Raw genomic sequence first — 24548 nt, forward strand, 5'->3', positions numbered from 1 at the left:
TACTAACCTTCAAAAGAAAGCTGTTAACATTTCGTGATATTCTTTTAATAAGTTTGTGAGTTATTGTGCTAAGAGTGACACTACTTTTGTTATTTTCAAAACAATGGATTAAAAACAATTTCGTGTTTTAATTTTACATTGCTTCTTGATGGGAACAATACCATTCAAGAGAAGCAATGACTCTAAAAGTGTTATAAGGGCTCCGTTCCATCAGAAACAACAATAAAACTGTGGTTAGCTGACTTTAAACGTGGCCGTAGGGACACCGATGATACAGTAGAGACAGCAACTGGTGAATCAACAATGGGCTGAAAAGGTTATGGCTTCGGTATTTTGGATTATGCGTTTTGTAGTATTTATCGACTATTTTGAGAAGAGAAATAACATCAACAGTGAATATTATGTAGCATTATTGGAGCGTTTGAAGGCCCAAATTGCAAAGAAACGACCGCATATGGCAAATAAAAACATTCTGTTACAGCAAGATAACGCACCGTGTCACGAGTCAATCAAAACAATGGCAAAACTACATGAATTGCTCCCACATCCACCATATTCACCAGATTTGGCTCCTAGCGACTACTGGCAGTTCACAGACCTCAAAAAATGCTCACCGGTAAAAATTTTTTTTCGCTCGACTGAAGAAGTTATTGCTGAAACTGAGACCTATTTTGAGGTAAAAGTTAAATTGTTTTACAGATTGATTGTGTGGCTTTTGATGGAGATTACGTTGATTAATAAAGCCTATTTTGAACAAAAGAAAACGCGTTTTCTTCGCACGGGACTTTTCAGCCTATATGTTACACTTTATTATAATTAAATTTCTCACAATTAAATCTTCCTGCTCCCAGTATATTAAATTAAAATTTGATTTTGTCAATGTCTAATGTTCAAGGATGTATTCATTAATTAATATTAAAAAGCAACAAGCCACAAACATTTTGGTTTTGTTTTAGTTTTGAAGAAATAGTAGTTTTTTAAATTAAAATTTTAGGATACTTGGAATTTTTTATAATTTACCGAGTATAATTGTAGGGTTTCCTAATAAAAGTAATCTACGAATCAGTAAAATATTTAATTGTAATATATATAGTAAAATAGCTTGAACATTATTACAACAGTACATGAGTGATTGAGTGCTACAAAATTAAAGTACACTAACATCAGTGCTAGAGCATTCAATTGAAAATAGAAGACCACCAGTAGATCAGTCAGTGGACCAAAGCACATGGATGATGCGCCACAGGGCAATACTCCCTTATAATAATCTCTAGTAGAATTTAATCTGATTAAGTTTTCGTAATTAAGTTAAAGTCATATTTTAGGAAAAACGAAATTACTTTTTCTCCATTTTTATATTTGATAACTGTACATATATATTAGTTAGCTTGTAATCTTATTATTTGAAATCTTGGGTTAATCTGTTGTTAATGCTCTGTGGATTTCCAGCAATTGTGATCTCCAGATAAATTCGCATATAGACACCTTCAAACAGATCACTACGGAAGTTGTTCAGAGTCATGATAAATACTTTTTCATCAGCGTCTTGAGCTGGTATAACGTAAAAAATAGATCACAGTGCGTACATATTAATATTAGTGTAAACAAGTTAAAATGGAAAATAAAATCTTTTAATGCGAAAATATCGAGCTTATATAACTCATTGAACAAATACTGTTCACATCGTATTGTTTAGTCATATCAATGATTTAACAAGAAAACTGTGTGCTCTTGCCTAAACAATTGCAAACATCCATTCCTAGAACGGGATTCGAACCCACGACTTTCTTGGAAGCGAGAGCGACTATTCACCCGGGTTAGTACGAAACGTCTAATACTTTCAATATTTATGTAAACGTTAAGAAAGTAAATCACTACATATTGAATTCACCTACAACCAAACTGTACCGTGTGATGAATCTGGAAACAAAAACTAAAAAGAGCATATCAGGAACAAAAGAACTCGAATTTTAAATATAAAAAATGTACTGATTATTTGGAAGAAACCCTAAACCGTTATTGTCCGTACATAATAAGTTGCTGCTGTACAAGTAAATATTCAAATATTCAAGCAATTCAGTTATAAAGTCCTAAGAAGTATTGTGGATGCGAACAAATACTATAGGAACAATTATTTACACCAAGACTTTCAGATTCCAACTATCATGTAAGAAGTAAAGAAATTCGCAACAAGACATGAGGAAAGACTCCACTTCTACCGAAGTGCTGCAATTTTTGGGCAATACTGCACTAGGATATAGACTCAAGAAAACAAAACCGTGCGAACTTGGATAGTTGTGTAGTAATATGCAGTAAATGGTAACACTGAAAAGTGATACTAACTTCATATTATTAGAGACTAAGTAAGAACCAATAGGCCTTTCTAGATAAGTACTTAGTTTGAACTGATTCTAGAGACCAATTGTAAGTTATTCGGAAATTTGATAGCCATACATCGTGCTTTCGAGATTGAATGCGTTGTCTCAAAGATGAGAAAAAGTAGCGGCTATCGATGGACAACACCTTGAATAAAATAAAATAATTTTAACACGACAAATGAAATGTGCTTTGTTCGTAATTTAATTTTGTGTATATGTCACAAAATTTTATTATCATTTTTGTATTGTTTGGACTCGGTACCCACTTCAAACTGATCAGTTGGTAGCAGTTAAAATAATATTGTAAATAGATAAATAGCTTTAGGTAGGTATTAAGCTAAATTGTGTGTATATAGTAAAATATAAAATACGTGTAGTAGATAGCTTAAATAAGTTTTTTGTTTGTTTTTATTTAGTTATTACAACGATTATTAGGTACCTATTTTAATTTAAACGTTTTTTTTTTTGTATTAAAAATCTCAGTTTGATTATTTTTTAAATTTTTAGTGAGTTCCTTTTTTTTTAAGTCGGTTCAATTTTTACTCAATAAATCATGCAGTTATTTTATTAAGTGTTACAATGAATAGCCCAATTAAAAGTGCAGCCCTTATGAGTAAAAATGGAGAAAACGATGAAGAACGAACGACGAATTCAATGAAGAAACGATGATTAAAAATAAGATGCGCCTCAGGATACGGGGCCCGCTACCTTCAAACCAAACTAGAACAAAAAGGTTGCTGCCTCCGTTAAGGATCGAAGCCGCCACCTCCGCGTGTGAGAATAACGTTCTAAACAATACACCATGCCAAACAGTTACTTTCTTTGTTTCTACGACGTCTCATATCGTAAAGTTAGTGCTTAAAAAGCGAACTGAATGGATTTACACTGAATTACTTCCGATTTTTCGCCACATCAGCTCAGCAATAACATTACAAACAAATATCTGATTATTTTAGATAAAACATATGGGAAAACTTATGTGTATGTGCCTTTGATTTTTGAGCGTTTTTCTCGCTTTACCCCCTTCTCCAAAAAAGATCCTGTTTTGGTTCCAATGGGACCATCACGAAAGAATTTTGAAAATCGGTCCATAATTGACGAAGAAATCGGTAAACATACATTAAAAACGAAAATATACAGCCGAACATAGTACCTCCTCCTTTTTCGAAGTCGATTATTGAATTGTACCGATTTTTCATAATAGAGCTTCAAATTTAAAACACCATTTAAAACTAATTTATGGCTAATATATTAATAAATTAATAATAATCGAATGAGAATATTATTTCTGTAGGTGCCACAATTCAAAATAAAATCGTATGTCGGTACGATACCGATTCCGTTCAATTCCCATATCCGGATGCCGTACACTATTTTAATTTCTAATTAAGAGGAAGCTTTCACAGTTGGGCACTCACCACACCGAAATTATACTCGGTATGGGCAAGTTCGCTTGATTTTTTCGTTATTTTAAGCTTGACGCAGTTAACCCGAATACATTCTTTTCGCTGTAAAACTACATGCACAAAATTTATGCGTTAATTATTTAACAAGCCAAGCAAGAAACAACACTTTGCTTGATGGAGCATTGCTCGCTGTACTGTGACGAACACACGGACGAGGAGGATGAGAGATGTTTTACTTCGTTTCGGTTTTTGTTGAACAGAACAATTTGTATAGACAATGGCTGGTTGAATATTTAAATTAGATAATTAACAACGTTCAAAGTTGATTAATTGTAGATATAGTATTTGGTTTAGAATTGGAACCTTAATTAGAACACCAGTTTCACAGCTTTAATATTTTCTGTTCGTGAAATTATATTAAGTGGTTGCATAGATTTTGATCAGCAACATCTACTGGAGAAAATACGATGTATCAAGGTAAACAACTGTTAAATTCGACAATAAAATAATAGTTTTCCCTTTAGTAATATTTAGTTATTCAGCGTATATAGATGCTAATCATGGAACGTTCAAAATTGCGTGTTCGACATTCATTACTTTCCAAGTTGGTTACTCCATTGTTTCCTTATGGCGATGTTCCTTCGTTAAAATGAATTACAAGACTTATTGTACGAAAACCCAGCCCATACTCTCAAAGCATCATATGAATTGACTAAAAATGATTTTTAAAACCCTCTCAATGAAATGTGAGATGAATGGATCTACTAGGACAATCTTAAGGGTAAAAAGTTTCTCCGTATATTGTGTGCAGAGAATAATTCAATTGAACACTAATGCTTCGCATCTATTAATGCTAATAATAATAAATCATTGTTTAAAGTGAAAAACGATCAGAATACATGCAGCACCTAATAAAAGCATACTTTGTTGACAAAAATATATTATAATATTTAATTTTTTCTTAATTAAAATTTCAAACTACTTGGAGTTTTTACAATTACCGCGCTTAGTTACGAGATTTCCTAGTAAACCTAATATCAAAATTTAAAAAATATCGGAAATTTTTTTTTATTTGTCCATACTATTTTTTCCTACAACAATACATCAATTAATATAACAACTGGTTCATTTTAGTTTAGATTGTAAATCGCCATGTATATTTTTAATTTCTTGTACATAATACTACATAATATCCAAAATTAACTAATCAATTAATAAATGATTTAACAGGATCTTTAAGTTAAATAATTGGAATGTATAGGGTCAAATGCATCTATTGTTTGTTCGGTATGAATGAAGCTAATGGTGATTTTATGAATCATTCGTTACAAATTTTCTTTATGTACATATTTGTTTTAATTATTCACTATAAATGAACTGTTTTCCTTGCGGCATTACGTATGGTAATTGATTATAAAAAAGAAGAATATTTATACAATAATTAGATATAATAAATTTTGAATTTGAATTTATATATAACGTCTATAAAAATGGCATTTGGCAGCTTCAAATAGGTGTTATTGAATACAAATAATTATATATATAACTGAAAATGTTCTTTATACGTAGCAGGACGTTCAGAAAAAGAAAAATCATTTCGAAGTAATTACCAGCGTAATTTTAATGGAATTATAATATAAATTTTATATAAGGCTTAGTATGTGGTGAATAAATGGTGTAAATTGTGTTCATTAATATTAAGATATTAAGATATTGGTAGAACAATGTCAGTAAAAATATATCCAACAGGTGGTAATAATAGTAGGATGTTCCGTGCTAATATACGGGTATATTTATATAATATTCTTAAATAATTATTTAAAATAAATAGTAACGTTTTGATAGTTTTAATAGAGAAATAACTACTGATACTATTTCTTTTAAAAAGTCAACAGTTCCGTTTAGTATAACAAGATTTATATATGTATATTTATATTTATATTTTGTAGTTTCAAGTAGATGTTATTTAATACAATAATAATGCATAAACATGAAAACTTTTCTAGCACTTTCTAATATCTTGAATAAAAGAAAAATCAAATCAAAGTAATTACAATCACAACATTGATGGAATTATTTAAATTAAACCAATATATGGTCTATTAATAAATAAAATGATATAAATTGTGTTAATTAATATTGGATGATATTAAGATATAGGTACGTGAATAATGCAAGTAAAAAGCATATCCAACAGGTGGTATATAGTTAGTGATAAGAATTTCTGCGCTAAGCTACAACACTTTTATCACATTCATAAATAATGAAAGCTCTAAATTAATAATTAACATAAACTATAACGTTTCAGTAGTTTAAATAGAGACATAATAAATATCTGCCTTGTTTCTTTTACAATTTCAATAGTTTTGGGTAGTATAATAAGATTTTTATTTAGCAGTTTCAAACAGGTGTTAGTTAACACAACAATTGTATATATAACTGAAAATGTTCTCTATATATAAATGAAAGGACATTGTAACTCCTTGAATGAAAGAACAATCATTTCAATGTAATACTAACATAATTTTAATGGAACTGATTAGAAGAACACTGATATATGACTTATTTTAAATCGAGTAAAATAGTGCAAATTATGTTCATTCGTATTACATGGTATTTAGATGTAGGTACGAGAATAATACCAGTAAAAAGCATATTCGACAGGTGGTTATAATTGTTGCTCTTAAATAATGAAAGCTCTGTATTAATATTTAACAGAAACAATAAAGGTTTTGATAGTTTAAATAAAGAGATGAATACTTCAATAATTCTGTCTAGTGTACTATTTATTAGTAATAATTAAGCTACTAATGTCCTAATGTCATTCGGATTAGAATCAATGACGTTTAAGAGTATGAAACAGTGACACGAAGGACTTATAGAAAAAGAACTACGAACCTTCCTGTTTATAATGAAACGCCTCATGTTTATATTCGGTTGTGCTGGCATCGTGTACTTGTTCACCACCATTATCGTTGTTCATTTAATTGAATAACAAACTGGCGCACAATCAAACACACATAACACAGATGCGGATCGGGAAATAGAATGAAAATCGACACGCGTCAGGGGGAAATCGCAAAATGATCGTCGGATTCGAATCGGACGGTTCGCATGAACTCCCAACGAAAGAGATGATGATACACCGGACGTATAACGCGACCCACTACGATTCGAACGGTAGTTTCGAGTTGTACTGTTCTATGGGTGGAAGCCGCGGTCTATTTAAGCTCCCCTCTCTTTCCTTACGTCTCGAAATATTCCTCGTGCTGCTGGCGCTGCTCCGTTCCGAGAAGCAGGAAAGAGTTGCCGAACGACTTTGGAAAATCCTTTTCAGGACGGATGCGTTCCAGCTTCGGCGTTGAAACCTGTGTCAATATAGAGCGTTTATCATCGTTGGAATGCGATTATTTTTTGTCGACTGTTTAGGTAAAATCGGAATTTTATGTCGGTCAAGGCCCATCCGATTCTTCTACTGTATTATTACCACACGTTATTAAAGGCATTATTCTTATTACTGATACAAATTCCTCTTAAAACGTGTAAAAGTGAGTTTTATTTCTTTATATTTTCTCAATTTATTTTTCTTAAAACACAGATAAAGACAGTAGCATTCAAGGAAATTATAAATCGTTCCGAATATCTATGGTATTTAGGATTGCATCTGGAATTTCGATATTTTAAACCTTTTAATTTTGGGTATTTAATTAAGGTTTGAATGATAATGTAAAGTATCTTAACATGTCCAAGGGTCGTTAGAACTTCATAAGAGTTCATTTGTGAAGACGCGAAGTTCAGAATCACTACACTTTTTATTCAGTTGATTTAACTGTGTTCTGTGCCTCCCAAACTGAGTTTGTTCGCAGAGTATTCCAGTTTTCTTTTTTTAGTTCTCATGTATTATTTATTAAATATCCATTTATTATTCTCTATTTATTATTTCTGTTTATTATTTCCATTTATTATATTCCATTTATCATTCTATGTTCATTATCCTCTACTAATTCATTTATTTATCCATTTATCGTTATCTATTTTATTCTCCTCTATTTTATTATTTCTTCGAATCGTCGTATACTCTCCATAATTCTTAGATTATGCCAAATTAAAGACAATAATTTTATGTTTACAACTGTAAATATAAACTATAAATATTTTATAATCTAGAAACTAACGCCAAAGTGACTAGAGTTACTGATGTGTAGTTATCTGTAGATAATTTGAAGCATTTACATAAATGTCACTGAAAGTAGTTTCTGTTGGCTCTTGGTGGCAGCGTATCCAACTATCGTTATTGTCTGATGACTGTTGTGCATTGATGTTATTGACCACAATGGACTAAGATTGATGTTAACCATCCTGGTCATTCGATTATTGCCATTTATTACCATCGTTATTGTCCATTATTGAGATTACCAATACTAACCATTATCAGTACTTATTTATTTTCTTGTCATTTATTGTGTAATTAGCTGTATAATTTATTTTGATCTCTGTTATTTATTTAAGATATGGGATTGTTTTATAATAATAATTTTAATAAGACAAATTAAACGTAAAGATTTATTTCACGCCCTGGGTTTAATACAAAAAAATTATATCTTTTGGACACAATGTATTTATTGTATCATTTTTTTGGGATTGATACAAGGTTACAAGAGCCGCAATTTATTGTCCTCCAAGATACAATAAAAAAAGGAAAATTATTTGAATGTCAGAATGACTAGATCCAGAATGATTGATCCAGAATGACAACAACTAAAGGCAATGAACTGCATAAAGCAGCTACTGAACTATGATGTAGTTACATGTCAACAGGAAAACCAACTTATTGGCCGACTGATCAAGAGAAAACCCCAGACCTGTTAGATTTCTTCATAGTAAGAAACATAACATCCAACTATATAAAAGTCGAAGAAAATTTTGAGCTAAGTTCAGATCATACGCCAGTGATTCTGACGTTGAGCGAAAATATAATAAGAAAAGAAAGAAACCCAAAGTTAACAAACAAACGAGAGAACACACTGGGAAGGATTTGCTGAAGAAATGAACAAACGAATTCAACTAAATGTTCCCCTCAAGACAACTGAACAATTAAATCTTGAAGCAGAAAAATTCGTAATAGATATTCAACAAGCTGCTTGGAATAATACTCCAGAAATTAAGAGTACAACTCAAGGAATTAATTATCCAAAAGAAGTGAAGGAAATGGTAGCTGAAAAACGTAAATTACGAAAAAAATGGCAACAAAACAGAAAACCAGAAAATAAAAATAGTTTAAACAATATAACCCAAAGACTGAAAAGAGAAATACTGGAAATAAAAAACAAAACCATAAATGACTATCTCAGAAATTTAACAGATGATAAAGAAATTGATTACTTACTCTGGAAACCCACAAAACATCTAAAGCGCCCATGTCTACACAGTCCACCTATAAGAGACCTATGTGGGAATTGGGCACGTGACAATCGCCAAAAAGCAGAAGCATTTGCTGAATATCTAGAAAAAACTTTCAAACCAAACGAAGCTAATATTGAACATAATTTACCGTACATAGAAGCTGAAAATTCGATGATTGAATTAGTTTAATTAGTTAATTTAATTAGTCATGCCGAAAGAGTTAACAAAAGTTATTAAAACTGACATTAACCCCAGGAAATCACCAGGCTACGATTTAATAACAGGAGAATTACTGCAAAAACTACCAAGAAAGGGAATTATAAAACTCACCAACTTGATCAATACAGCATTTAGATTAAAACATGTCCCAGATATTTGCAAGATGCAGAATGCAAGGTAGAATTTTTAGTTGTAGAAGTTGTAAAATCCAGACAGTATGAATTGTATATCTAGTAGGAAAGTTAGCGGCCAAATTTATAAGAAATCATTTTCAATGACATCAAATAGGAATCACCATATGCCAAAATGTCGCCCAAAATAGCAGCAAATTTTAAAACGATAACAAGAACAGGAAAGAAAATTATTCTTGCTATATCGGAAGCAGCCATTTCATTAATGAGGTTCTTACATTAAGAATAAGTAATGATTGAATTTTTATTTTATAGGCCTATGTAGAATTTGTTGGGAGTGAAAGTCGAAGAAAATGAAACTAGAATAAGGGAAGAAGAAATTAAACAGGAGTTTGAGGATGCAAGTATAGTGGAGAGTGATACTTCGGAAACATTAAAATTTCTAACAAGAGTAACATAAAATCATCAACGACGCCTTAATGTCCTACTTCTCTGAAGGTGGAAGGATGGAACAAACAAGGAAAAGAGACCGCATTTTTATATAAGAATATAAGTAACAGTATTGTTTGTAAAAATAATGATGTATTATGTAATGATGTATGTAAGTATGTGGGGACTTCCTTAAGCTGAAAAGTACAATTACCCATTCGTTTTAGGCTATTATGGTAATTAAACTATTAATGGGGTTTGTAGACTAAGAATTATAATAAAAATTGCAGTAGGAATCATGGCTGATTATAATTAAAGAATTTTATAATATTTACACTGCTTTCGAGTATAATGAGTGCTATAAACTATTTAGGAAACAAAAACTATTAATATCTTGAAGAAACAATCAGAATAAGCACAATAAATCTATCTAAGAAGGATATTGGAAGATTGAACAACAAGAAGGAACAATAGTGTGTTAATGGTGGAGGAAATTGAAGGAATGAAGTAACAGCTGGATAGATTAATACACTCCAAAAGGATTCTTTATAACTATTAATTTCTTTATAATTCTTCATTTATTTCGTATCAATATCACTAATTTTATAATTTTCTTATAATTTAATTGAGGTGAAATTTTAATTGGCCCATCCAAAAGCTTTGGAGGGTATCTACAGTTATGAGGTATCTATATGTTATAAGTATTTGAGGATATGACTTCGAAGTATATTGCTCCTTAAATCACTTGCATTTCATTAATTGTAGGGGACTTACAAGAGGCCAAAAATTCAGTTGCGAAAGGTCGAAAGAGAAAGAGTTTTTTCAACAAAAATGGAGGACAGTAGAATGACCACATTAGCCGGGTAAGCTTCCAGCCGCCAGAATTTTGGAAAACAGAATAAGATTGAGCAAAAACGATTAAGGGAAACATAGTTCCGTTCAATAAATTACGAAGGCCTCCATAAGTCATGGACTTCCAAAAGGACGCGGAAAAGTATCTAACGTGGACAAGACTTTAAAATTACAATAGAAAATCTACATATATTAGAAAATCCCTATATTGCCTGACCTAGAAGCAACATTTTGTAGCTTAAGATGAGACACGCTAAAAGTAATTTGTATTTTACTATACGCATAAGGAATATTAAAAAAAGGACGTAATCATATTTGTATATGTAATAAAATACTTATCACTCCGATCTTTCGACGCCATTTTTATCGAATCAAAAAGCAATTCTCAGTCTACACACGAACAGTTTTATTTGCAATTGTTTACGTTTAGATGTCAGTACTTATGCCTTAGCCAGCACATAAGTATTAAGAAAAGACCCCCTGTTTGAAACTTAACCAATTAATGTTATATTTGCGGCGCTTTGATTTATTCTCGACATCGTTAAATAAGTATTCATTAAATATCGACGGAAATCGTTGAAATACTAGTGAAAATAAATTCTTATAACGTACATAAGCGAATAACGTAACTAGCATTATCGTTAAATAATTTTTCTCTAACGAATGGCTACCTTGTAGAGTTGCGCCTTGGCGGGATCTAGCTAGCGCTCTGTTCTATAAAAATGTTCTTTTATATCGGCCAAGGAGAGTATCCACATTTTTACAATCAACGAAAATTATCATGAAATAATCCATAAATGTATGTCTTCCTTTCGCTTATATTAATATTGAATATAAAAAAACATTAATATATTCCCAATATTAATGTGCTTGAATGTGCTTATTAGTTATCTGTATATTTATAATAATAGATAAATAGAAAATAATAATTATTTTTAATAGTATAACACATTTACATTAAATGAATAAATGTTTTATCACGATAAATAACAGGTCAATTGAAAAGTTCTCGGCCTACCATAGTAAAACACATTTTTTAGCAAAATTAGTTTTTTTTATTCATCATAATTCCCTTCAAGGGTGATACACTGATTATAGCGACGCTCCAACTTTTCGATACCATTTTTGTAGTACGATTTGTCCTTTGCTTCGACGAAATTCTTCCCAGCGAGCATTTTTTTGAGATCTGAGAACAGGAACTAGTTGCTGGGGACCAGATCTGGAAAATAAGGTGCAATCTCCAGGAAGCAATCAATTCAAAGCCCAATTCATGGATTTTTGTCACGGTGCATTGTCTTGACGAAGCAGCGCTTTTTTTCTTCAAATGCGGCCGTTTTTCGGCGATTTGGTTCTTCAAACCGTCCAATCACGCTATGTGGTAGTCTCTGTTGATGATCCTTCCTTTTTCAAGGTAGTCAATGAAAATGATTCCATGCGCATCTCAAAATACAGACGCCATAACCTTGCTAACCGACTGTTGCGTTTTCCCACGCTTTGGGTTCATCGTGTGCAGTTCACACGGATGACTGTCGATAGGACTTCGGAGTGAAATGATGGAGCCATCTATTATCATATAGATGTAAAAATTCTTAATCAATCAAAACACGGCTCCGAATCATCAACTAGTCGTTGTTTTTGGTCAAAAGTGAGCTCGCGCGGCACCCACTTCGCACAAAGCTTTCTCATACCCAGATATTCGTAAATGATTTGATGTACACATTCAGCTGATATCTTTAGAGTGTCTACTATTTCATACAGTGTCAATTTACGGCCATTCAAAATCATTTTGTGGATTTTTTAAATGTTTTCGTCGGTATCAACCTCTTTTGGGCGTCCACTGCGTTCACCGTCTTCGGTGCTCCTTTCACCAGTCTAAACATAGCATACCAATCCTTGATGGTTGATTTATCTGGGACGGTGTCCGGAAACTCGGCATCAAGCCAAGTTTCTTCTTCCACTGTATATTTCCCTTCAAAAAACAATATTTTATCCACACGCGAAATTCCTTTTTATTAATTTTTTCACAATAACAAAAGTTGCTTCACTCAAAATGCTATAATTCACAAACTAATAATCCGACAGCTGTCAAATTTATACACGCATCTTTTGAGGGTTAGGGCTAACTAAAAAACATATGGATTTAATTCTAATAGCGCCATCTATGTGTCAGGCCGGAGACTTTTCGATTGACATGTTAGTACATATAATAAATATATTATCTAGTTCCTGCTCAAAATAATTTATTAGAGACGCAATCCGTTTCCAACTTTGACTATCTAATGGCTTCGATATTTTCAATCAGCGTAATCACAGATATTAAGCAGCGATTTGAAAGTTATCAAAACAAGAAAATTGCGAAAATAATGTAATAATGTCATTATTATCATTAATATTTTGAGGAAATTCTCAGACGTTTGAAAATCAGATAAATTTTATAGACTGATTCGCTTAAACGTTCGAACGTTTCAAACAGCATTATCTCTTTTTAATAAAACGAGAAGGAAAATATTGTCTGATTTTAAAACGGATTTACGAACGGCAATATATTAGACATCGTGATGACGTGAGTTGACTGTTAGACTAGACTATATATAAAGTAGTATACATCTCTCATTTAGATAATTTTTTTGGGGTTTTAATGAAATCGTTTAAATAATAATGACTTATATTAAGCTGAGAAATGAACATATAAAATTATTACAATATACGTGTAACAAAAGATAATTGAAATCTAAAAACCCATATTGTAATTATGTAAATTGTTGGGCGAGAAAATAAGTCAACAAAAGTGCGATTAAATGTTGTTTTGTAATTGCGCGGTTGTTTATTTGTAATTCTTCACACTGTAGATCCCACACGTTATGTTGAAACGTCTACAGTTTAACTAATTTCACGCACAATAACTCGTCGGTCCCATAAGGATGACTTGCAATTCGTACGTCCTCTCACGAACAGATGGCCCAACGTGCCTGTAGCTATTTAAAATACGGGAATTATATATATAGTTAATATAATTACACAAGTTTGTTTTCGAGTTACACAATAAATTTCAATAAAGTTGATCGACGCTGGACGTGTAGGCCAAATCGATCATCTTCCACTCCAATCATCATCATTCCGTATCCTTTTTAAAGAGCAGATGTCTATGTGTTTACGGATTTAAATCGTGCTATTATATCAATTCCAATTTCGATCGATTAATTGCCTTAATTGAATCAATTAACAATTTACGTAGGTTATAAGATTTGTGCAATGAGTTGGAGATTTCACAAACACACATACCCTTGTTTGATGTAATTTTTAAACATTATAGGCTGGTTTAGATAAAATGTTTTAACACATGGGCTGGAAAGCTTTGGGCCTAACACATAGATCGTACTGTACTCATAGGTTTGTGAGTTATTGTACTAAGAATGACACTACTTTTGTTATTTTCAAAAAATAATTTCGTGTTTTAATTTTACACTGTCTTTTTTATCCGAAAAATACCGATTAAACTAAGCAATTGTTTTACAAGTATTATAAGGACTCCGCTCCATCAGTAACAACAATAAAACGTTGGTTTGCTGAATTCAAACGAGGTTGTAGGGGTACCAATGATGCAGAACGCAGTGGACGTTCAAATTAGGTGGTATACCCGAAAATATCAAAAAAATCCACGGAATCGTTTTGAATGATCGAAAAGTGTAGTTGCGTAAGTTTGTTAACATCGTAAGGATATCAAAAGAAAGTGTTGGTTTTATATTGCATGAGCATTTGACCATGAGAGAACTCTGTTCAAAATGGGCGCCGCGTTTGCGTTGGCCGAATACAAGAATGTGTTGATGATTCTGAGCTGTTTGGCCCTATTTAAACGGAATAAACCGGAACTTTGGCGTCGATATGTGAAATCAGTTCACTCTGGAATCAAAACGATGGTCATCTGAGTGGACAAACTGATGTCAAGACCTCAAAATAATACTTCAGGGAACATGGCTTGGCTCAATTTAACAAGTTAAACTAAAGCCTATTTTGAAAGCAAATACCAAATACACCAAATACATATTTAAAACAATCTCTAGATGGTCTTGGTTAATAAAGTTGAATTTTACAAAAAAGTTCTTGTTTTATTGGCGCCCGGTAATTATTGAAGGATTTGTTACACTCCAGATTAGGGATCTTCTAATTCATGAATTCCATCACTAAAGTGCGAATTTGTTTGCAAAATACTGTGTTTTCTACTTACATTTTTTTAATGTGTGCTGACATTTAGAAAGAGCTAATTCTGGAAAATATACTGGATGTTACAATAAACTGGATATTACTGATTTTTCGTAATAATTTTGCATGTGTACAACTAACGATGAATGTTTCTCTGTATTAACATATTTTTACTATTATTTGTTAACTATAACTAAGATATTTTCCACTGAAGCACTAAACGTTCAGATAACAATAAGATCATGTTTTATTTTCATATGAGGCGTCTAATGAGATTATGCATATTTAGAAGTCTGCGCACTTCCATGTTGACATAGTTCTGGGTATTTGTATTTGAGTATATCACAAGCCTTCGATAAGGTTTGGCATGAAGGTCTTGTTCATAAAGTACAGAAAATGTTACCAAAACAACACACCGAACTATTAAAATCATACATTACAACCAGAATCTTTAGAGTCAAACAAGCTTACTCTACAATAAACACGTTAAACACGAAGAAGGTTACTCTACAATAAAAGAAGCTAAAGCAGGTGTACCACAAGGAAGTTTACTGGAGCTAATGCTTTATCTACTCTACACTTGTGATATAGCACAAATTGAGAATGTTACGATGACTACATTTGCTGATGATACTGCGATTATAGCTGTCGGAGATAATAGTGAAGAAGCCACACGAAAATTACAACATGTGACAATATAAAGAATTGGAGAGAGCTAGGAAAATAAAAATGAACGAAAGTTAATCTGTGCATGTGCAGTTTACCTACAATCAGACTGTACAAGCACCAATAACATTAAATAATATTAACATTCGATATAGCAACAACGCTAAATATATCGGAATGAATCTTGATGCGAAACTTCGCTGGAAGGAACATATAAAGAAGAAAAGAAAAGAACTGGAGTTGAAATATAGGAAAATGTATTGGATAATTGGAAGAAAATCACAATTATCAGTACATAATAAATTACTATTATATAAGCAAATAGTCAAACCTATATGGACATAGGGAGTTCAATTATGGGGATGTTCTGCAAAGAGTAACATTAATAAAATAGACATTTTTCAGAACAAAGTCCTGAGAGGTATTGTGGGTGCACCCAAATACTATAGGACTGATTACCTATATAGAAACCTTCAGATACCCACAGTCAGTCAAGAAATCAAGAGAATTGCAAGGAGGCATGAGGAAAGACTCCATTCTCATACTAATATTGAAATATTGCAACTTTTGGATAACACCAGAACAGGACACAGACTCAAAAGAATCAAACCATCTGATCTTGTGTAGTATTGTGTAGTGAGGTGCATATATTAAAAAATTCAACAGTGGCATGTATAAACATTATTTCACCAGATACTGAGTTAGTTAGTCCTCCTAGTTATATATCTAGATATAAGTTATCATAAAGACAAATTGTAGGTTAGTCGGAAACGACTACAAACAATGTAATAATTAAATAATAATAAACAAATCAAATACATTTTTAAGATAATAAGGTGTGTATGCCAAAATATTCGTTTTCCATTAAAGTTTATATTCAGCGTGTCTTAGTAGTATCAACAGTTATCTGAGTTTATTATTTTACAAATTCTGAGGTAATTTATTAACAACATTTCTTAAGAAAATTTTAATAATAGTAATCTCTTATCGAGTACAAAACCAACCGATCAACTTGTTATGTAAAGAAACATTCTTTAGATATTAATAGCAACGGTTAATCACCAAAATAAACAATAAATTCTTTTATTAGAATAATATTGTATTTGGATTCCATATATGGATCTGTTATTACAGAACAAAAGAGTATGACGGTAGATAATGCAGTCCATACCCGACCTTGGTTTACTTTTGTTGTTTATACCGTTCAACAGACTGAATCATTTATCTTGTTATATAACATAAACAAATAATATTCAATCTTATATACACCTATCAATCAAGGAACTACATCATAGTCTAATATTATAAATAAGTCAAATTAGGTATATACTTTTTTTATTAAATCTTAGATTGTATATGCTTAGTACATTTTTAATTTATGAAATTAATTTACTACTATTGTTCTGTATCTTGTATCAATATACAAGGAAGAAGAGAGCGGGATAAATACATCAATGTGTGTATTCCTTAAATTGAAATTAAATTAGACTAGTTAATATAAATTGAAGAGTAAACACTTAAACACTGTACAAGTGGCTTGATTTGCTTCAATCTTCTGATTTCCTGTATGCTGTCCAGTAGCTGTATTGCCTCCACGTTGTTGTGATTTAACAACCATTTATTTCGTGTTTTATGAAGAAATCTTGGATAAGTTCGTAAATCAATTGGATTTCGAGGTCATCGTGCAGTTAATTATTGGTGATGTAGCGGTAAGTATTGGTAAATAGTGGAGGACATTTGTTTTGGCATCGTTGGATTATTAGTTTGTTTGATGTCTTAATACAACATCATATTTGAACCCCATAAGTCCAAATATGTTTTATATTTATCTAATTAACCAATCTCTTCGATTGGCAGTGCCTTCCAACTTATCACTACAGTTCTTTGGTTGTGAAAATTAACTGCTCTACATTTTTTTAACGCGACCTACTAGTAACCCAATAATAAATGTAATGTACGACAATTGTTTCTGTTGTATATATTTTTATCATATGATTAAACACGTGATAATTGCGGTATATTTTAAAACTGTTAGAAAAAAGAAACAAAACAAAATAATATTGATAAGGAAGAGTCAAATATATGCACATGTTCATGACTCAATGAATATGAGGTGTTGTTTATTATTTTGTACTTATTTATAAACAAGTTCACATGATGATGAGTGGATTTTTCTTATTTTGGTTTAGAAAACTTACTTAGAATATGTAACAGATCACACAGACTAGGTTCACATTACATTGGTAATTTATTCACAGCAGTCTCACCAACCGCGGTTCGTTTAAATGTCTTGTTTTGTTTGAACGCCTCAAGTGATTTTATGGTAAAGCCAATGTTTGTTTACACATCATCACGGCCCTTGTAAAATAAAAAAAGGACTGCCTCTGTGTCTTTGGTTACAATGATGTTATTTGCAGACTGGTCTACTAATTCTTTTGTGTCTAGTGTTAAACAGATCATTATGATTCTTAAACCTGGAAAAAAATCAGAAGACGTCTCGTCTTATGGCTCTATAAGGCTGTTACCTGTGATCTCTAAACTATTCGAAAAATTATACATTAAGGGAATATTGCTCCGCTGCATTTCTCGATATTTCTCAGACCTTCGACAAGGTGTGACACACTGGACTGCATGTTAAATTTAAAAGGCTTTTGACCCAAACGCACTCTCAACAGCTCAAATCGTACGTCACAGACAAGCATTTTATTGTCAAACAGGGTGACGAATACACTGACCTATATCCAATATATTCGGGTGTTCCGCAGTGCAGTATTTTTAGCCCATTGTTATAGATATTGTATACAGCTAACCACCGACCTCAAGAAACGCTACTATTGCAACATATGCTGAAGATACAGCGGTGTTATCATCACAGGAGGATTCAATATCAGCCAAAAGAAACCTCCAACGTCATCTTAACAGTCAAATTGTGGTTGAAAACGTAGTGTATCAAAGCAAATGAGACAAAATCTACCCATGGGACATTCACCCTTTATAGAAGAACATTTCCATCAGTAAAATTGAATAATCATGAACTTCAGCAAGCAGACAATGTTAAATATCTGGGAATGCATTTTGATCGATGTTTGACATGGAAAAAACATAGAGTGACAAAACGCAAACAGCTTGGGCTTAAACTAAACTAAATGTATTGGCTGAGAAGGCATAAATCTAAATTATCATTAGATAACAGGGTTTTGCTGTATAAGTCAATACTTAGGCCCATTTGGACCTATGGTAATGAACTGTGGGGTACTACTAGCAAATCTAACATAGATATCCTCCAGAGGTTCCAGAATAAAGTGTTGCGAATCATCGTCGATGCCCCCTATATTACGAGTCCAACAAACTGATTTAGCGCGATATCCCCATATAACCGATAACGAGTGTAATTTGGCGTATTTGCGATGACAGTGAAGTGCGTAGGCTCAAACGCAAACTGCCATACGAACTGATTAACAGACACATAGAGTGAGATTTGATAATCTCTAAAATAAGCTAAAATAGTTGTTGGAATAAGTTGGTATAGAGTTTAAAATAAGTTAGAATAGTATCTAGAATAAGATTTAGTGCGAAGTACTCCGAAAGACTATTAGTGCATTCCAGTGCACTCACTAAACAGTTAAATGTGCGCGATGAGAGTAAAGTGCGTAGGCTCAAAAGCAAACTGCCATACGAACTGATTAACAGACACATAGAGTGAGATTTAATAATCTCTAGAATAAGCTAGAATAGTTGTTGGAATAAGTTAGGATAGAGTTTAAATAAGTTAGAATAGTATCTAGAATAAGATTTAGATTATAAGTTGTACAGTATCATTACATTATATACAGATCCCATTGCAGAAAAATATTATATAATTAATAATACTAAATTAATTTATAATTAGGACTGCACTAAGCATACCTAAAAAAAGATGTTGATAATATTAAACACACTTTAATAAATCGCAAATACAGCAATATGACAAGCAAATCTCCTACAAGAAAAATGTTGATTCTGTTATCCAATTCTTGAATTCAAGGAAACTGAACTCTGAAGCTGAAGAATTAACCCAAATTTATTCGATGATGAATAGATATTTTCCCAATTACATCTGGTCTGTATTTCAACGTATTCGCTCGGTATTTATTTAGTCCGTATATGTAAGTCGAGTTAAGCATCTTAAAAGACGTCAGAGCTCAAGTCACCGACAGCCAAACCAAAGCCAGAGAATTTTATTGCAAGAGCGTTTATTTAACTCGTAAATTAAGAGATCCGTATAAAGGCTCGCGGAAAGACGACACACACACAGTTCAAGACGGAAACAAAACAAAAGTTATGTGGAAAACCCGGCGGTACGACCGAATCCTCTAAAGGTGGATACAGATATGAACGAAGCGAATTGTTAGAGATCATTTTAACGATTTTCATCCTTTAGCTTGGAGGCACGTATTCTTTTGTTTATAATCATACTTTTCGCAATTACGGGTACAATGCTTTTTTCCTGAAAAGCAACGTTTATTGCTTAAATAATATGTACCGTCTGAGCTTTTTTTAAACAATATCAAATTTTTATGTAATATAATAAACAAAGTTATTATAAGGAAAAAATTATTAATAAGATTGAAATCCTATTAGTTTGAAGATTATGGTAGGAATATCTCATAAAACTCTTATGTTTATACAACTTTAAAATTCTATTAATATATTTCTGAACAGATATCAAACATTTACAATTCTGTATATGTTCAGCCACAAGAAAAAAGGCCGTATGTACGTAAATGAAAGTTTCACAATGAGATAGATATAACAAAACGACGAAATAAAAATTTATAAATCGAGTAATCAAGTAATTCATCCGTCAAGGAAAGAAACAAGTGTAGGGTATGAATTTATATTTACTGCATGGTGTATATTCTAGTAATTTGATGACTGGTTTGAAGGCGAAATATTTGTTAACTGCGTTGAAATTATTTTAGACACAACGGCTAAGTAGTATAAGGAACATAAAAGTTGACGAGTGCAGGATACGTTACTCCACAACTATCTCCGGATTTGGCGCATGCGCACTCTATTGCATAGAATAAACCATAGATAAGAATAAACTATTTTGTCTTCCTTTTCTAATGGCGGTACATTCCTTCCGAGTCGATCGATACAGTCGATCAAGTCAAAACAACAACAAAATCTAGGATATTTAGATTTTGTGTTACATTAATATTTCTATAGTAATAATTAAATTGTTGTATTTGTGATGAGAGTAAGTGCAGAATGTAAGGTTATATTTTTAAAAGTTATAAAATCCAAACAGCATCAATTTTATTTATAGTGGTAAGCTGTCAAGTTTATAACACATGATTTTCAACGACTTCGAATATCAATATATGCCAAAATGTAATGATAACAAAAACAGAGAAGAAAATGATTATTGTTGTGTTGGAAGTAGTCAAGTCATTAATGAGGTTTGTCCATCAATAATAGTAGAAAAAATTGTAGTAACTGGTAATAATTATTTTAAACATAATATATTTTAGTAATGATTTAAATTTTATTTTATAAGTAAGATGTAGTTAGAATTTGTTGAGGGTGAAAGTCGAAGAATGCGAAATTCAGAGAAGAAGAAATTAGAGAGCATCTTGCTAAGATGTAAGAACAGCGTACAGTGATACTATTAAATAATTAAATTTGCTAACAAAAGTATCAACAACACCCTAGTGACCTAATGACAAGGAAAATACAATGCATTATTATATAAGAGTATAAGTAAATAAATTTTGTTTTGAAAAAATAATGATGTATAGACTGAGACTTCATTTTAGGCTAGTAAATGTACAATATGCTAATTGAAAGCTCCAGGAAGTCAATTCATTAATGGGGTTTGTGGACCTAGAATAGGAGCGATCATCGTTGATCATATTTGGAAATTTTTAGGAGAATTTCACTGCTTTCGTATTAGTGGAGGCTTTTTCGTTTAGTTTTAACTATATTGGCTGGGTTTGATCTAAACGATTTTGGCATTTTTATGGTAATGTTTATTTAAATGGTTCTTGGAGATCTTGTTAATTGTTCAAATATGTAAAGTAATTTAAATATATATGAGGTATTTATATATAGTTTCAATATTAAATTTATAAAAAATAATGATGTGCAATATGATGTTTTCATAAAAATAGAATGACTGTACATATATTAATTATATTTTTATTATTTCGATTTATTCAATACTTCTTTAAATAAAATGAGTTATTTCCAAAATTTTACCATTTTTATTTACCTCCTTAAAAAATATAAAATTGCTAACAAGCACATTAGGACATATATTGGAAAAATGAAGGAGTAACATCTTGATACCAGACTCATATGATAACTAATGCCTTAAGAATAACACAGTATGTGACTGTTTCCTAAAAATTGTTATATTTAATGGGATTTGCTCTGTATTTTAAGCAAAAAATACGCTAGTCTCAAAAATATTTTTGACTAAATACTTTGAAATTAGAAATGGTGAGAAAGAAGCCAAAAGAGCAATTGTGAACAGTGTGGTTAATGGATGGCTATTTTTATATGTTGATGTGTTCAATATCGTTTACTGGTGAGTAGAAACTTATGGTGACCATTCTATAACCTAAAAACATGTGAGACGTGGTTTCGAAAATTCAAAAGTGGTGATTTCCTTGTGCAAGACAAAGAACGTTGAACGAATGAAGACTGAGCCGGAACTCAAAAACAATTGACAGAAGCGTTAAATGTGACACAAGAAACGATTTGCGACCAATTAACTAGCAATGGGGACAAACCAAAACATGGAAGGATGGCTGCCACATCACTTGAATGACAGCAATTGGAAAATCGAAAATCGTTTGTGAAATGCTTCAGAGGTATGATGGGAAGTCATTTTTGCATCGAATAGTGACAGGTAATGAAAAGTGAATTTGAAACATTCAAAGAAAAACGTCCAGAATGGATCCGAAGTAAAAGAAGAAGTTAGAAAATGGCTCGATGAATGGTTTTCTTCAGCAGACAAACAATTTATTTGAGATGAAAGATGGGTAAGATGTTTAGAATCAAATGACTAAATATATGACTTTGAATAAATATATTTTTGCCTTTTCTTGAAAATTATATAGTCTATTTCCGAAAAAAAAAACTGGTAATGACCTTTCGGTATATATTTTTTATTTCAAATTCTCTCGTTTTTTAGTAACGTTTTTATACGTATAATTGATTATTGATTGATATTAATGAGAATGTTATAAACTCATATTTATCACTTATATATATATTTTTGTGGCAACAATTGAATTACTAAGAGAAATAGATACGCAATATAACTTTGAACTAGTTTTGAAACCCATTCAGCTCAAACTGTTCACCAAATCCTCATGTCTATACCCTCCATAACACGTTACAGGTGTCGCTGGTTTTATGATACGCTATAAACATCGTTAAACTACGATGAATCATTGAGAAAATCATGCCGGGATCTTGGTTCATGAACTAACTAACTGCCCGTATTTATTTTCAGTTGCGTTCCGTTTTATCGTCGTGTGCTATCACCGCTAGTTGGCAAGCGTACGCACATTCGCTATTAGGATGCGTACGCCGGGCGACTTACGTAACATCGATCTTAGACTGGGCCAAATAAATTTATTTTAGCGCATCATCTGTTTTCCTTTAGATTTCTTAATGTCCGTTTTATTTTCGGCCGGCAATACGCGATATGTACGACCGGGTTGCTTTTTCCGCCCAGTTACCAAAAGCCGTTGGGTATAAGATTGGGATGTCGCTCGCGGAGAACAATGTCCGATATTTAAAGTGATATTTCTAACAAATATTTAAAATGAAATCGCAAAAACTGAACCTTTAAAATTAAGTACTAAAAGTAAAAAAAATATAAAGGTTTATTATATACTAGTGATCGCCCTGTGGCCGAAATTTAACCACAATTTATAAAGATAATGTAATGTAATAAAAGAGTTTAAAAGGTTGTGAGGGTAAGGTTGCTCTCGAATCTCTCTAATATAACTGGCGAGCAGAAAGGAAAATTCAATTAAACTAAGCGTTGTTTTTAGTAAAGAAGACGCTAAAATACACATAGTGACTCTATACAAAAACCTGGATCAACCAAATTGGGATTGCCTTATGGAAAATGACAAGTTGTGGGAGATCAAGAGGGTCTTTCATCAATGTGCTAATATTAATAACTTTTGCAGGTTCCAACTGAGCATTCTTGCTCGGCTGCGAAAAGAACATAGCAGACTAACTCATGAGCATTTGTTAAAAGGAAGAGACCCTCCACTATGTGATCAATGTCAAATACAACAGAGCAGATCTTTCTGGATTGTAGAAAGCTTGAAATACTAAGACAGCAACTCGGAATGCCAAAATCATTAGAACAACTGGTCCAACCCAAGCACTTGGACATGCTTATTAACTTTTTGATGGCTGCGGGATTGATACAGCTCTTGTGATTCTCTTCTATTGCAACTTGAATTATTTATTATTTTAATTTAAATGTCTTTATTATGTCATAGTATAAAACAAAGTCGCCTTTTCTGTCCCTATATCCCTATGTGCGCTTAAATCTTTAAAACTACGCAACGGATTTTGATGCGGTTTTTTTCAATAGATAGAGTGATTCAAGAGGAAGGTTTGTATGTATAATACATGCATAATATACTAAGGCAACATTGCTAATTTTAGAGGTTTCTAACGTGATGTCGTAAATTAACCTATTTTTTTTAGGCTTATTTAGCAATTAGCAAAAACGCTGCCTAATCCTACGAGTTAGATCAAATTAATGTACTACAGTATTGTACACCATAAAAAGGTCTACAAAAAAGTCCGCGATGGTATATGTTTATCTTTTACGGATAACCCAC

At 32.0% G+C, this 24548-nt stretch overlaps 1 protein-coding gene across 7 annotated transcripts in view; it reads right to left on the reverse strand.

The window, feature by feature from the left end:
- Positions 1-24548, reverse strand: part of Sarm (Sterile alpha and Armadillo motif) — a 340621-nt gene that overhangs the window by 159700 nt on the left and 156373 nt on the right. For 2 of the 7 annotated variants that reach the window (XM_076397193.1, XM_076397200.1), the window contains exon 1: positions 6683-6984. The exons of the other annotated variants lie outside the window; for them this stretch is intronic. In XM_076397193.1, coding sequence (XP_076253308.1) covers positions 6683-6754 — 72 coding nt within the window. In that variant the 5' untranslated portion in view covers positions 6755-6984. Of the gene's footprint in view, positions 1-6682; positions 6985-24548 lie in introns of those variants that run through there. 7 annotated transcript variants of the gene reach the window in all.

This window comes from Rhynchophorus ferrugineus, unplaced genomic scaffold (genome assembly GCF_030347505.1).
Source record: "Rhynchophorus ferrugineus isolate W39M unplaced genomic scaffold, kcgeb_rfMv2 rfM2, whole genome shotgun sequence".
NCBI classification, from domain to species: Eukaryota; Metazoa; Arthropoda; class Insecta; order Coleoptera; family Curculionidae; genus Rhynchophorus; species Rhynchophorus ferrugineus.